This window comes from Papio anubis, chromosome 17, assembly GCF_008728515.1.
Source record: "Papio anubis isolate 15944 chromosome 17, Panubis1.0, whole genome shotgun sequence".
Lineage (NCBI taxonomy): Eukaryota > Metazoa > Chordata > Mammalia > Primates > Cercopithecidae > Papio > Papio anubis.
The window spans coordinates 4,653,941-4,664,132 of record NC_044992.1 but is presented as its reverse complement, the minus strand read 5'-3'; the positions used below and the strand labels follow the sequence as shown (position 1 = coordinate 4,664,132).

Genomic DNA, 10,192 nt, shown 5'->3' with positions numbered 1-10,192 from the left:
GCCCGAGTTGTCTTTCTTCTTGGGATGCAGCGATGGAGAGGCCAATGGGGAAGGTGGGCTCCTTTCGCTTTCTCGAGGACTCAGCTACAATGAAGTCGTGCTGGGTCCCCAAATTCAAGGAGTCTTGTCCGAGGCGAGAAGGGTCCTGCTCCCAGTCCTGTGTTCCTCGCCCGGCCCCTCGGGTTCCAGCACCGGTCGGCCGCCCCTGCCCCGTTCTCTCGGACTGGGAGTCCGTCGGCCGAGCTTCCGCCTCCAGGACCCTGGAATCCTGCCCCTCAGCGCTGCTGCCTTTTTGGGGACTTCCCAGTAGTATGTCCCTCGGCCTGGCTCAGAGCTTCAGAAGCCGAGTCCCTCTGCCCAGCGCCCCACCCAGAACCCCACGTGTGCTGACCCCAGGTTCCCTTCCTGACCCCCATCCCCTTAATTGGGAAGCCCCGCCCCGTGCGCAGTGACGTCGGACGCCGCTGTCAGCCGGCGCTGGGGGGGGGTCGGTGTGGGGTAGAATGGCCGCTGCCGCCGTCACCCGCGGGACCCCGGGAGGTAAGAGCCAGGGCCTCTCGCCCGCCTCTCCGCCCCCGCGCCAGGGGGCGCAGCTCCTCCAGGCCCTGACGCGGAGCGCCGCGCCGGGGACCACCGTCCCTCCTCCCCGTTCGCCCTCACCTCCCGCTTCCGTCCTCCTCCCCCGCGCCAGGGGGCGCCGCTCATCGCAGGGCCCCACGGCAGACCAGCGCGTGTCGGGGACTGTCCCGGAGACCCCCGCACCCGGCACCCGCACTGTCCCTCGCCCACCGCGTGCCCGCGGACTCTGCTCCCGGCTTCTCCAGAACATCCCTCTATGCGGGCGGGACCCTCCCACCTCGAAGGTTCTCCTGGGACCACCACTCCGCCGGGGGGCCGCCCAGAGTGCCAAGTGTCCGATCCGGCGCCGCCCAAGTGCGGCCCTAGGACCCGCTCCCGCTCCGCACCCTGGCAGACTGCCTTAGCCGGGACTGCGCACCTGCGCCCTGGGGCGGAGTCCTTACCCCAACCCCAGCTTCACTGCACACAGTCGAGCCCGACGGGCCTCCTCCCATCTCCATCCTGGACACCTGGCGGAGCCCGTGCTGAGAGCCTCCTCCAGCTCCCATCTGTTCCCCCAGAAGGGCGGGGGGCTCAGGCTGGAGCCAGAGCGGTAGATGGGGTAGGCTAGGCCTGGAGGCCAGGGGAGGCAGAGGCGTTTGGGGAGAGGGAGGTAGAGAGGGCTGTCAGCTGGAGGGCGGGTGGTCCTGAGGGTGGGAATCTGGGTGTCTGGCTCAGATTCTATCAGGTCCTAACCAACCTGGAGGAGAGAATAGGTTAGGCTCAGTTATCAGATCTGCCCTTCCCCCTTGGAAAAATCAAATAGAGAAGGAACTCAGGGCGTGTCTTCTAAAGGCCTAGCTCTCTACCGGAGGTAGAATCTCCTGCCCTGCCCCCAGGATCCTGGCTGTCTCGCCAAACCATCCTCCAAGGACCGGATGGCCTGAGTCCCAACCCCCAGGACCTGACCCAGCCATAGCCCCAGTCTGTGCAAAAGCTCAAGCTTTAGGGCCTCTGAGGCCCCAGACCTGCCTGTCTTCTCCCCTCCCCCACCCCAACCCATTTCTTCCTGCTCACTCTTTCTGTCCAGTCTCCTCACTCATATTGACTCCGGGCACCGTGTCTGGTTCTCCCTTCTACTGTCACATCACAGTCAGCCCCTCCCTCCCTTTCCTCATCCTTCCCAGATACTATGACCCAGTTCTATACTCACTCCCCACCTCATACTTCTCATCCTGGATTAATGTGGGGGCTTCTGCCATGACCTTGTTCTCTCCCTTCCCAGCACAGACTCCCCCTCCCCCCGGCCCCTCAGGCCGGGGGTGACCTTGCCCCCCGGAACCCTCACCATGAATACCAAGGACACCACCGAGGTTGCTGGTAAGTTCACAAAGCAGGTTCCCAATGTGGCCACAGCCTTTCGTTCTCCCCATGCCTTAGTAGCCCTCTAATTCTTGGATTCCTTGTTCTCCTTAGTGAGGTTTCAGTTCTCCCCAGTGCTCTGCATTGCCTTCAGCCCTTTCCCCTTGGACAGGGATGCCCCGGGGTAGCACACTAAACCCTCCCTTCTAATTCCCTTTAGAAAACAGCCACCACCTGAAGATCTTTCTCCCCAAGAAGCTGCTGGAGTGTCTTCCTCGCTGCCCGCTGCTGCCTCCAGAGAGGCTACGGTGGAATACAAATGAGGTTTTCTAGGGAGGCTGGGGGTTGGGGCCCAGCAAGACCTAGTAGGCTGGAGGAGGGTGAGTGGGGGGTCTTTCTGTGTCTCTCGACACTCTTAACTGCAGAGCACCATTCTGAGCTCTTTGGGGATCATAGGAGAGGTATAAAGAACATGGATCTTGGCCGGGCGCGGTGGCTCACGCCTGTAATCCCAGCACTTTGGGAGGCTGAGGCGAGTGGATCACCTGAGGTCAGGAGTTCAAGACCAGCCTGGCCAACATGGTGGAACCTGTCTCTACTAAAATTACAAAAAATCAGCCAGGCATGGTGATGTGCGCCTATATTCCCAGCTACTCAGGAGGCTGAGGTGGGAGAATCACTTGAGCCAGGGAGACGGCGGCTGCAGTGAGCCGAGATCGCGCCACTGCACTCCAGCCTGGGTGACAGTGCGAGACTCTGTCTCAAAAAAAAAAAAAAAAAAAGACATGGATCTTGTAGGAGCCCTCTTTTCCATGGCATAGCCCCCTGGGTAAAAACAAAGGCTACTGCCAATAAAATATTCCTTACATACTGGGCACTGTGCTGAACACTTGGCCTGCCTTGTCTCGTTTAATCCTCTAAGGATGCTACAGAGCAAGCCCTGTTGTTGCTCCTATGTTATTGATGAAGAAACTGATTTACCTCATAGTTTATCTAACTTACTCCAGAGCCCCCCCCCCTTTTTTTTTCTTGTTGCCCAGGCTGGAGTGCAATGGCGCGGTGATCTCAGCTCACTGCAACCCCTGCCTCCTGGGTTCAAGCGATTCTCCTGCCTCAGCCTCCCAAGTAGCTGGGATTACAGGCGTGTGCCACCATGTTGGTCAAGCTAGTCTCAAACTCCTGACCTCAGGTGATCGTTCTGTTTCGGCCTCCCCAAGCGCTGGGATTACAGGTGTGAGCCACCGAGTTCGGCTTTTTTCTTTTTCTTTTTTTTTTGAGATGGAGTCTCACTCTGTTGCCCAGGCTAGAGTGCAATGGCGCGCGGTCTTGGCTCACTGCAACCTCCGCCTCCCAGGTTCAAGTGATTCTTCTGCCTCAGCCTCCCGAGTAGCTGGGACTACAGGCGCACCACCACACCCAGCTAATTTTTGTATTTTTAGTAGAGACAGGGTTTCACTAGGTTGGCCAGGCTGGTCTCGAACACTGGACCTAGTGATCCACCCGCCTCGGCCTCCTACAGTGCTGGGATTACAGGCATGAGCCACCATGCCTGGCCGGAACCTTTGTTTTTAACCACCACTGATACTGGCTCCTTCTGGAGGGGGCACAGTCCTTGTGTACACACCTTCTGTATTCTGCATACTTAGTGCCTTGTATGTAGTTGGTTGTTAATATTTATCAATTTGATATCAGAAGAGAACTGTCAGTAAAAGGGTGTGCGTATGTGTGTATGTGTGATTGTTGTGCTATAGCGCCTTTAGGAAGGGCCAGTGTGGTCAGCAGGGCTTCATGGAGCATCTGAAAAGGGGTTTGGTTTATAGAATGGCTAGGATTTCCAGACACGGAGAGGTATGCACATGGTACCTGCCTTGTAGGGCACTAACATGCAGGAGGTAACTGTTCAAAGCATGTTCAGGAAGGAATCAATGGACCCATCTGGCAGGAATTATAGGAGCAGTATGGGTAAATAGTGGGCACAGTGAAAGTTTGATCCCTTGTTGGGGAGAACCTTGGAGTCAGGCTAAAGAATCTGAAATTCCAGGCCGGGCGTGGTGGCTCAAGCCTGTAATCCCAGCACTTTGGGAGGCTGAGACGGGCGGATCACGAGGTCAGGAGATCGGTGACCATCCTGGCGCAACACGGTGAAACCCCCGCCTCTACTAAAAATACAAAAACTAGCCGGGCGAGGTGGCGGGCGCTTGTAGTCCCAGCTACTCCGGGAGGCTGAGGCAGGAGAATGGCGGAACTCCCAGGAGGCGGAGCTGCAGTGAGCTGGAGATCCGCCACAGCATCACTCCAGCCTGGGTGACAGAGCAAGACTCCGCCTTCCAAAAAAAAAAAAAAAAAAAAAAAAAAAAATTCAAAGCACCTGGAATTCCTGCCAGGCACGGTGGCTCACGCCTGTAATCCCAGCACTTTGGGAGGCCGAGGCAGGCGGATCATGAGGTCAGGTGATCGAGACCAGCCTGGTTAACACGGTGAAACCCTGTCTCTACTAAAAATACAAAAAAATTACTGCATGCGGGTGGCGTGGTGCCCGTAGTCCCAGCTACTCGGAGGCTGAGGCAGGAGAATGGTGTGAACTCCAGGAGGGTGGAGCTTGCAGTGAGCTGGAGATCACGCTTTACCTGCACTCCAGCTCATGGCCAGAGTGAGACTCTGTCTCAATCAATCAATCAATCAATCAATAAAAGAATCTGACATTCCTGGCAGTGTCAAACTACTGAAATTTTTTGTTAGGAAGGGGCACAGAGGCCAAGCGTGGTGGCTGACGCCTATAATCCCAGCACTTTGGGAGGCCAAGGCGGGTGGATCACCTGAGGTCGGAAGTTCGAGATCAGCCTAAGCAATGTGGAGAAACCCCATCTCTACTCAAAACAAAACAAAACAAAACAAAACAAACAACAAAATTACCCGGGTGTGGTGGCGCATGCCTATAATCCCAGCTACTTGGGAGGCTGAGGCAGGAGAACTGCTTGAACCTGGGAGGCAGAGGTTGCAGTGAGCTGAGATCGCGCCATTGCACTCCAGCCTGGGCAACAAGAATGAAACTCCATCTCAAAAGAAAAGAAAAGAAAAGAAAAGAGGAAAAAAAAAAAAAAAAAAAAAGAACAAGGGGCACAGAAATGAGATTTTTGGAGAGTAAAATAATTCACAGTATGATGAATGGACGATGAAGAATGTGGGCCTGCCCCCAAGATAAAGGCCCCAGGTGGGAGTAAGGGAAGGATAAAGTGTTAGACTTTTGTCTTAGGACAAAAGAGGGGTTCTTAGGAGGGCAGTGGGTCTTGCTGGGTCCAGATACCTAGAAGCATCCTCCACTAGCTGCCACAATTCAGCAGAGAGAGACACTGACAGGATGACCAAGAGGCCAGGCTGAGACTATGAAGGAGACACCCACCTGAGTGCCTACTTTTCTACAGGAGATTGCATCCTACCTGATCACCTTTGAGAAGCATGATGAGTGGCTGTCTTGTGCCCCAAAGACAAGGTGAGAAAGTTTGAGAACGTGGGGGAGTGGCAGGGGTTCTAGGTTCTGTTCACAGAATTCCAGGGCAACCCTTCCCTTCACAGGCCTCAGAATGGCTCCATCATCCTCTACAATCGCAAGAAGGTGAAATATCGGAAGGACGGTTACCTCTGGAAGAAGCGGAAGGATGGGAAGACCACCCGAGAGGACCACATGAAGCTGAAGGTCCAGGGCATGGAGGTAAGAGAGTCAGACATTCAGCTCATCTTCCCGAGCCTGACCTCCGCCACCCTTAGCTGGACTCTAGCCCTACCAGGGCTTGGTGGCATTGTCCACCTCAGCCCCCTCCCAGTTACTCTTCCCTTCTCACTCACTCTGGGTCGGCTGACATTGCTTTGGCCACTCTCCACTTCCCATTTCCCTCCACGACTCAACTCTCCAGGCCGTAGGCCATGCCTCCCTTCCAGAACACTGATGCCCAGGCCCCTCACTGCTCTTGTGTTTCCCTCAGGGATCCCAGCAGTGATGCTCTCAGCGCAGGTTTCTCTTCCCCAGATCACTGCCCCTCATCTCAGATGCGTTCTTGCTCTGCCCTCTGGTTTCTAGATAGTCCCATATCTCAAATCTGGTCCTCACTGTAAGGCCCCAGCCCCACTACTCATCTATGACTCAGGGCTGCTGGGCTTCAAAAGGGATGGGGACTAGGTGGGGGCGAGGGTGGGGGAAGGGTTGAAGAGGAACTGGTGGAAAGATTGGGATTCCTGCAAAGGGACTGAACAGAGGAAGAGTTGGGGAGCAGACTAGCCCTCCCCCCACCCCAGCCTGTCTCCTGGCAGTGTCTCTATGGCTGCTACGTTCACTCTTCCATCGTCCCCACATTCCATCGGCGCTGCTACTGGCTGCTCCAGGTAAGGACGGAAGAGCCCAGGGAGCCACAGTCTTCCTGGTTTTTTGAGGGTCTGAAAGAAGGAAGTGAAAGGATGACTAAGTTCTGAGTGAGGAAAGGAGCCTGGGAAGAAGAGAAAGGGGCTTGGGGATGGAGAGAGTCAGAAATTGGGGGTGAGGTTAGGAGGGTGCCCAGGAAGAAGTGAGGATTAGGAAGCTGAGCCCCTGGACCTCAGGACCCCATGGCTCTGTGTGTCCCCTTATGCTCTCAGAACCCTGACATCGTCCTTGTGCACTACCTGAACGTCCCAGCCCTGGAGGACTGTGGAAAGGGCTGCAGCCCCATCTTTTGTTCCATCAGCAGCGACCGTCGAGAGTGGCTGAAGTGGTCCCGGGAGGAGTTGTTGGGACAGCTGAAGCCCATGTGTAAGGCAGCAGGGTGGGGATAGAGCTCCAAGGGGAGAGTAGAAACAGGGCTCCCAGCGGGGCCATGGTTCTGGACCCAAAGCCTGAGGGCTGATCGTCTCCCTCCAAGCTGGGAGGGTGCTAGGATTCCTGGCGTGTTCTCAGGTATTAGAATACGGAGAAAGGACTAAAGCGACATGTCTGAGCAGTCTTGAGGCTGCTGGCCTCTGTTCACCTGGCCAGAAGTCTTGAAGCGTGTCAGGTGCTTGGAGGAGCCATCAAGGTACTCTGGGGCCTGTTTCGTGGGGGTCCCACAGCACTTCCCCCTAACTTCTCTAGTTCATGGCATCAAGTGGAGCTGTGGGAATGGAACAGAGGAGTTCTCTGTAGAACAGCTGGTGCAGCAGATTTTGGACACCCACCCAACCAAGCCTGCGCCCCGAACCCACGCCTGCCTCTGCAGTGGGGGACTTGGTAAGTTACTCCCTGACCTTTTGGCTGTCTTCCCACCAAGCCACCCTGCTCTTACGCAAGCCAGGGGGATATCCGTCTTGATGGGATTTGCATGCTGATTTGCAAGTCTTTTGCATGTCCCAGAAAGATGAGCCAGATGAACAGAGATGTTCCCATCTGGGTGCACACTGGCTGCGGCCTTGCACTCAGCTGTCCTGGCAACCTCTGCCCTTCTTGTCTTCTACCTTCAGCAATCCCTGTCACCTCAGCACCACCAAGGACACTCAGCCTTAGCCTTCCTCCTAGTTGGCACCCCCTTGGTTCTGTTCTTTTGTCCTTTTCCTATGCCTTTACCTTTGGCTTTTAGCTACTCTCCCAAGCCCTCAGTTCTCCTCTGCGGTGTTCCTCTGGTTTTGCTTGTTCTGGGGGGAAATAGAGAGGGGGAGGGGCAATAAAGGGTAGGGGTAGAGAACAGACATTTCTCATGCCTCCCAGTGGCTGCAATCAGTATTACACCTCTGGTTTATAGGGATGTCCCAGGAAATACTTCTGAGGGCTTCGAGGTAGAGAAGGGTACGGAATGATGTGTCTTACCTTCTCTCCTTCCTACTCCTCTCCACTCCAGGTTCTGGGAGCCTTACCCACAAATGCAGCAGCACAAAACACCGCATCATCTCTCCCAAAGTGGAGCCCCGAGCTTTAACCCTGACCTCTGTCCCCCACACTCACCCCCCAGAGCCTCCTCCACTGATAACCCCACTTCCCCCAGAGCTCCCTAAGGCACACACCTCCCCATCTTCTTCCTCTTCTTCCTCCTCATCGGGATTTGCAGAGCCCCTGGAAATCAGACCTAGCCCACCCACTTCTCGAGAGGGTTCTTCAAGAGGAGGCACGGCTATCCTCCTCCTGACGGGACTGGAGCAGCGGGCTGGGGGCCTGACGCCCACCAGGCACTTGGCTCCCCAGGCTGATCCTAGGCCTTCCATGAGTCTGGCGGTGGTTGTAGGCACTGAGGCTTCTGCCCCACCGGCTCCTCCCAGTCCTGCCTTTGACCCTGATCGTTTTCTCAACAGCCCCCAGAGGGGCCAGACATATGGAGGGGGGCAGGGAGTAAGCCCAGACTTCCCCGAGGCAGAGGCCGCTCATACCCCCTGTTCTGCCCTAGAGCCTGCTGCTGCCCTGGAGCCCCAGGCAGCTGCTCGGGGTCCCCCACCACAGTCGGGAGCAGGTGGGAGAAGAGGAAACTGCTTCTTCATCCAAGATGATGACAGTGGGGAGGAGCTCAAGGGTCAGGGGGCTGCCCCACCCATACCTTCACCCCCTCCCTCACCCCCACCCTCACCTGCCCCCTTGGAGCCATCAAGCAGGGTAGGAAGAGGAGAGGCCTTGTTTGGAGGACCTGTTGGGGCCAGCGAACTGGAGCCCTTCAGTCTTTCATCATTCCCAGACCTTATGGGAGAACTCATCAGTGAGGAAGCTGCAAGCATCCCTGCTCCAACCCCCCAGCTCTCTCCTGCTCTTAGCACCATCACAGACTTCTCCCCAGAGTGGTCCTACCCAGAGGTGAGGCTCAGGCTTATCTCCTCCCTTCTCCCTCCCATTTGTTTTCTGACTGCCCAAAACAAATTGTATGAATGCTTACCCCGTGGTCTGTAATCTAGTTTCCCTCAGTTTTCATGGCTTCTTAGGCTTGACTTAGTTCTCTATCCAATCCCTGTCTTTTTTTTTTTCTTTTTGAGAAGGAGTCTCACCCTGAGGCCCAGGCTGGAGAGCAATGGCACGATCTCGGCTCACTGCAGCCTCCACCACCTGGGTTCAAATGATTTTCCTGCCTCAGCCTCCTGAGTAGCTGGGATTATAGGTGCCCGCCACCCCGCCTGGCTAATTTTTGTATTTTTAGTAGAGACAGGGTTTCATCATGTTGGCCAGGCTGGTCTCGAACTCCTGACCTCAGGTGATTGCCTGCCTTGGCCTCCCAAAGTGCTGGGATCACAGGCGTGAGCTACCGCGCCCGGGCGCCAATCTCTTTTTTACGTAGAGTGAAGCTGCTTTCCTGTTTCCAGAGTCCTCAGCAACTTAACCTTTTTTCTGTTCCTCTCCCTTTCACGTGTTAGCACGGTTTCTGGAGTCTCGTGGGACCTCATTCCCTTCCTGACTGTTTTCAGGGGTAGGGAACTGGGGCTGTGCAACCTGGAGAAGAAAAGAAAGATCAGGCATGTGATTGCAGACTTTGAGTAGCTGGAAGACTGTCTTCAGCAGTGCAGAAGTTCTGTTTTGTGCTGCCTTTGAGAGGGAAAGGAGGAACTGCAGTGGGGGTGAATTAGACCAAGAACAGAACTTCCTTCTGGTGACAGCTCTGTGGTAGCTTTGGGGGAGGCCCTGAATTCCCAGTTGCTGGCAGATTCAGGTAGAGACCAGGCAACCACTTAGCAGGAATGTTGGGGAGGGATAGACTGACTGACCTCACCCCACTGGGTCCTGTCTATCCCTGTACCCCCAGGCTCTAGCACAGGACCTGCCATACCCTATAAGGGTCTGAATACATGAATGAGGGAGTGGATGAACACCCAACTCCAGTCACATGGTCTCTGACTTCTGTCTGCAGGGTGGGGTCAAGGTGCTCATCACAGGTCCTTGGACCGAGGCCGCCGAGCATTACTCCTGTGTGTTTGATCACATCGCAGTACCAGCCTCACTTGTCCAGCCTGGTGTCTTACGCTGCTACTGTCCCGGTATGAGGATTGGGAACTGTAGGGGGAGGGACTGACGTGGGCAGTTAGGATAGATCAGGACTTCCAGGCTTCCAGAAAGCACTGGGAACGAATGGGTTGTTTTGAGAGCACAAGGACTTCATGCAGTCCTGAGGTTGAGCGCCATGCTCTCCCAGCAGGCAGAAGAGCCTGGACTTAGGTGTCAGATCTAGGTTCTGGTCCAAGAAATCTACTCCTTAGCCAACCAGTGACCTCAGATAACTCTGATCCTTCCTGAGGTCCTTGGCCTCCCCTCCTGTAGGGTTAGGCATTGACCAAAGGGATTTCTAATGTCCGTCCAGGCTTTCTG

The 10,192-nt window shown here is 55.6% G+C and overlaps 2 protein-coding genes across 10 annotated transcripts in view; one reads left to right on the top strand and one right to left on the bottom strand.

The window, feature by feature from the left end:
* Positions 1 to 328: 328 nt before the first annotated feature.
* On the bottom strand, positions 329 to 1,146 carry LOC110741565 (translation initiation factor IF-2-like). The gene is given in 2 exon segments (XM_031657220.1): positions 329 to 979; positions 981 to 1,146. Coding segments are annotated over 2 exon segments (798 nt in total). The 5' UTR covers positions 1,128 to 1,146.
* CAMTA2 (calmodulin binding transcription activator 2) overlaps positions 458 to 10,192 on the top strand; it is a 21,412-nt gene continuing 11,677 nt past the window's right edge. For 2 of the 9 annotated variants that reach the window (XM_021928607.2, XM_021928605.2), the window contains exons 1-10: positions 622 to 1,180; positions 1,844 to 1,938; positions 2,141 to 2,244; positions 5,343 to 5,410; positions 5,494 to 5,629; positions 6,211 to 6,297; positions 6,547 to 6,700; positions 7,019 to 7,153; positions 7,758 to 8,695; positions 9,738 to 9,864. In XM_021928607.2, coding sequence (XP_021784299.1) covers positions 1,176 to 1,180; positions 1,844 to 1,938; positions 2,141 to 2,244; positions 5,343 to 5,410; positions 5,494 to 5,629; positions 6,211 to 6,297; positions 6,547 to 6,700; positions 7,019 to 7,153; positions 7,758 to 8,695; positions 9,738 to 9,864 — 1,849 coding nt within the window. In that variant the 5' untranslated portion in view covers positions 622 to 1,175. Of the gene's footprint in view, positions 541 to 621; positions 1,181 to 1,548; positions 1,939 to 2,140; positions 2,245 to 5,342; positions 5,411 to 5,493; positions 5,630 to 6,210; positions 6,298 to 6,546; positions 6,701 to 7,018; positions 7,154 to 7,757; positions 8,696 to 9,737; positions 9,865 to 10,192 lie in introns of those variants that run through there. The other 7 variants (XM_021928609.1, XM_021928608.2, XM_021928606.2 and 4 more) reach the window with 7 other exon arrangements.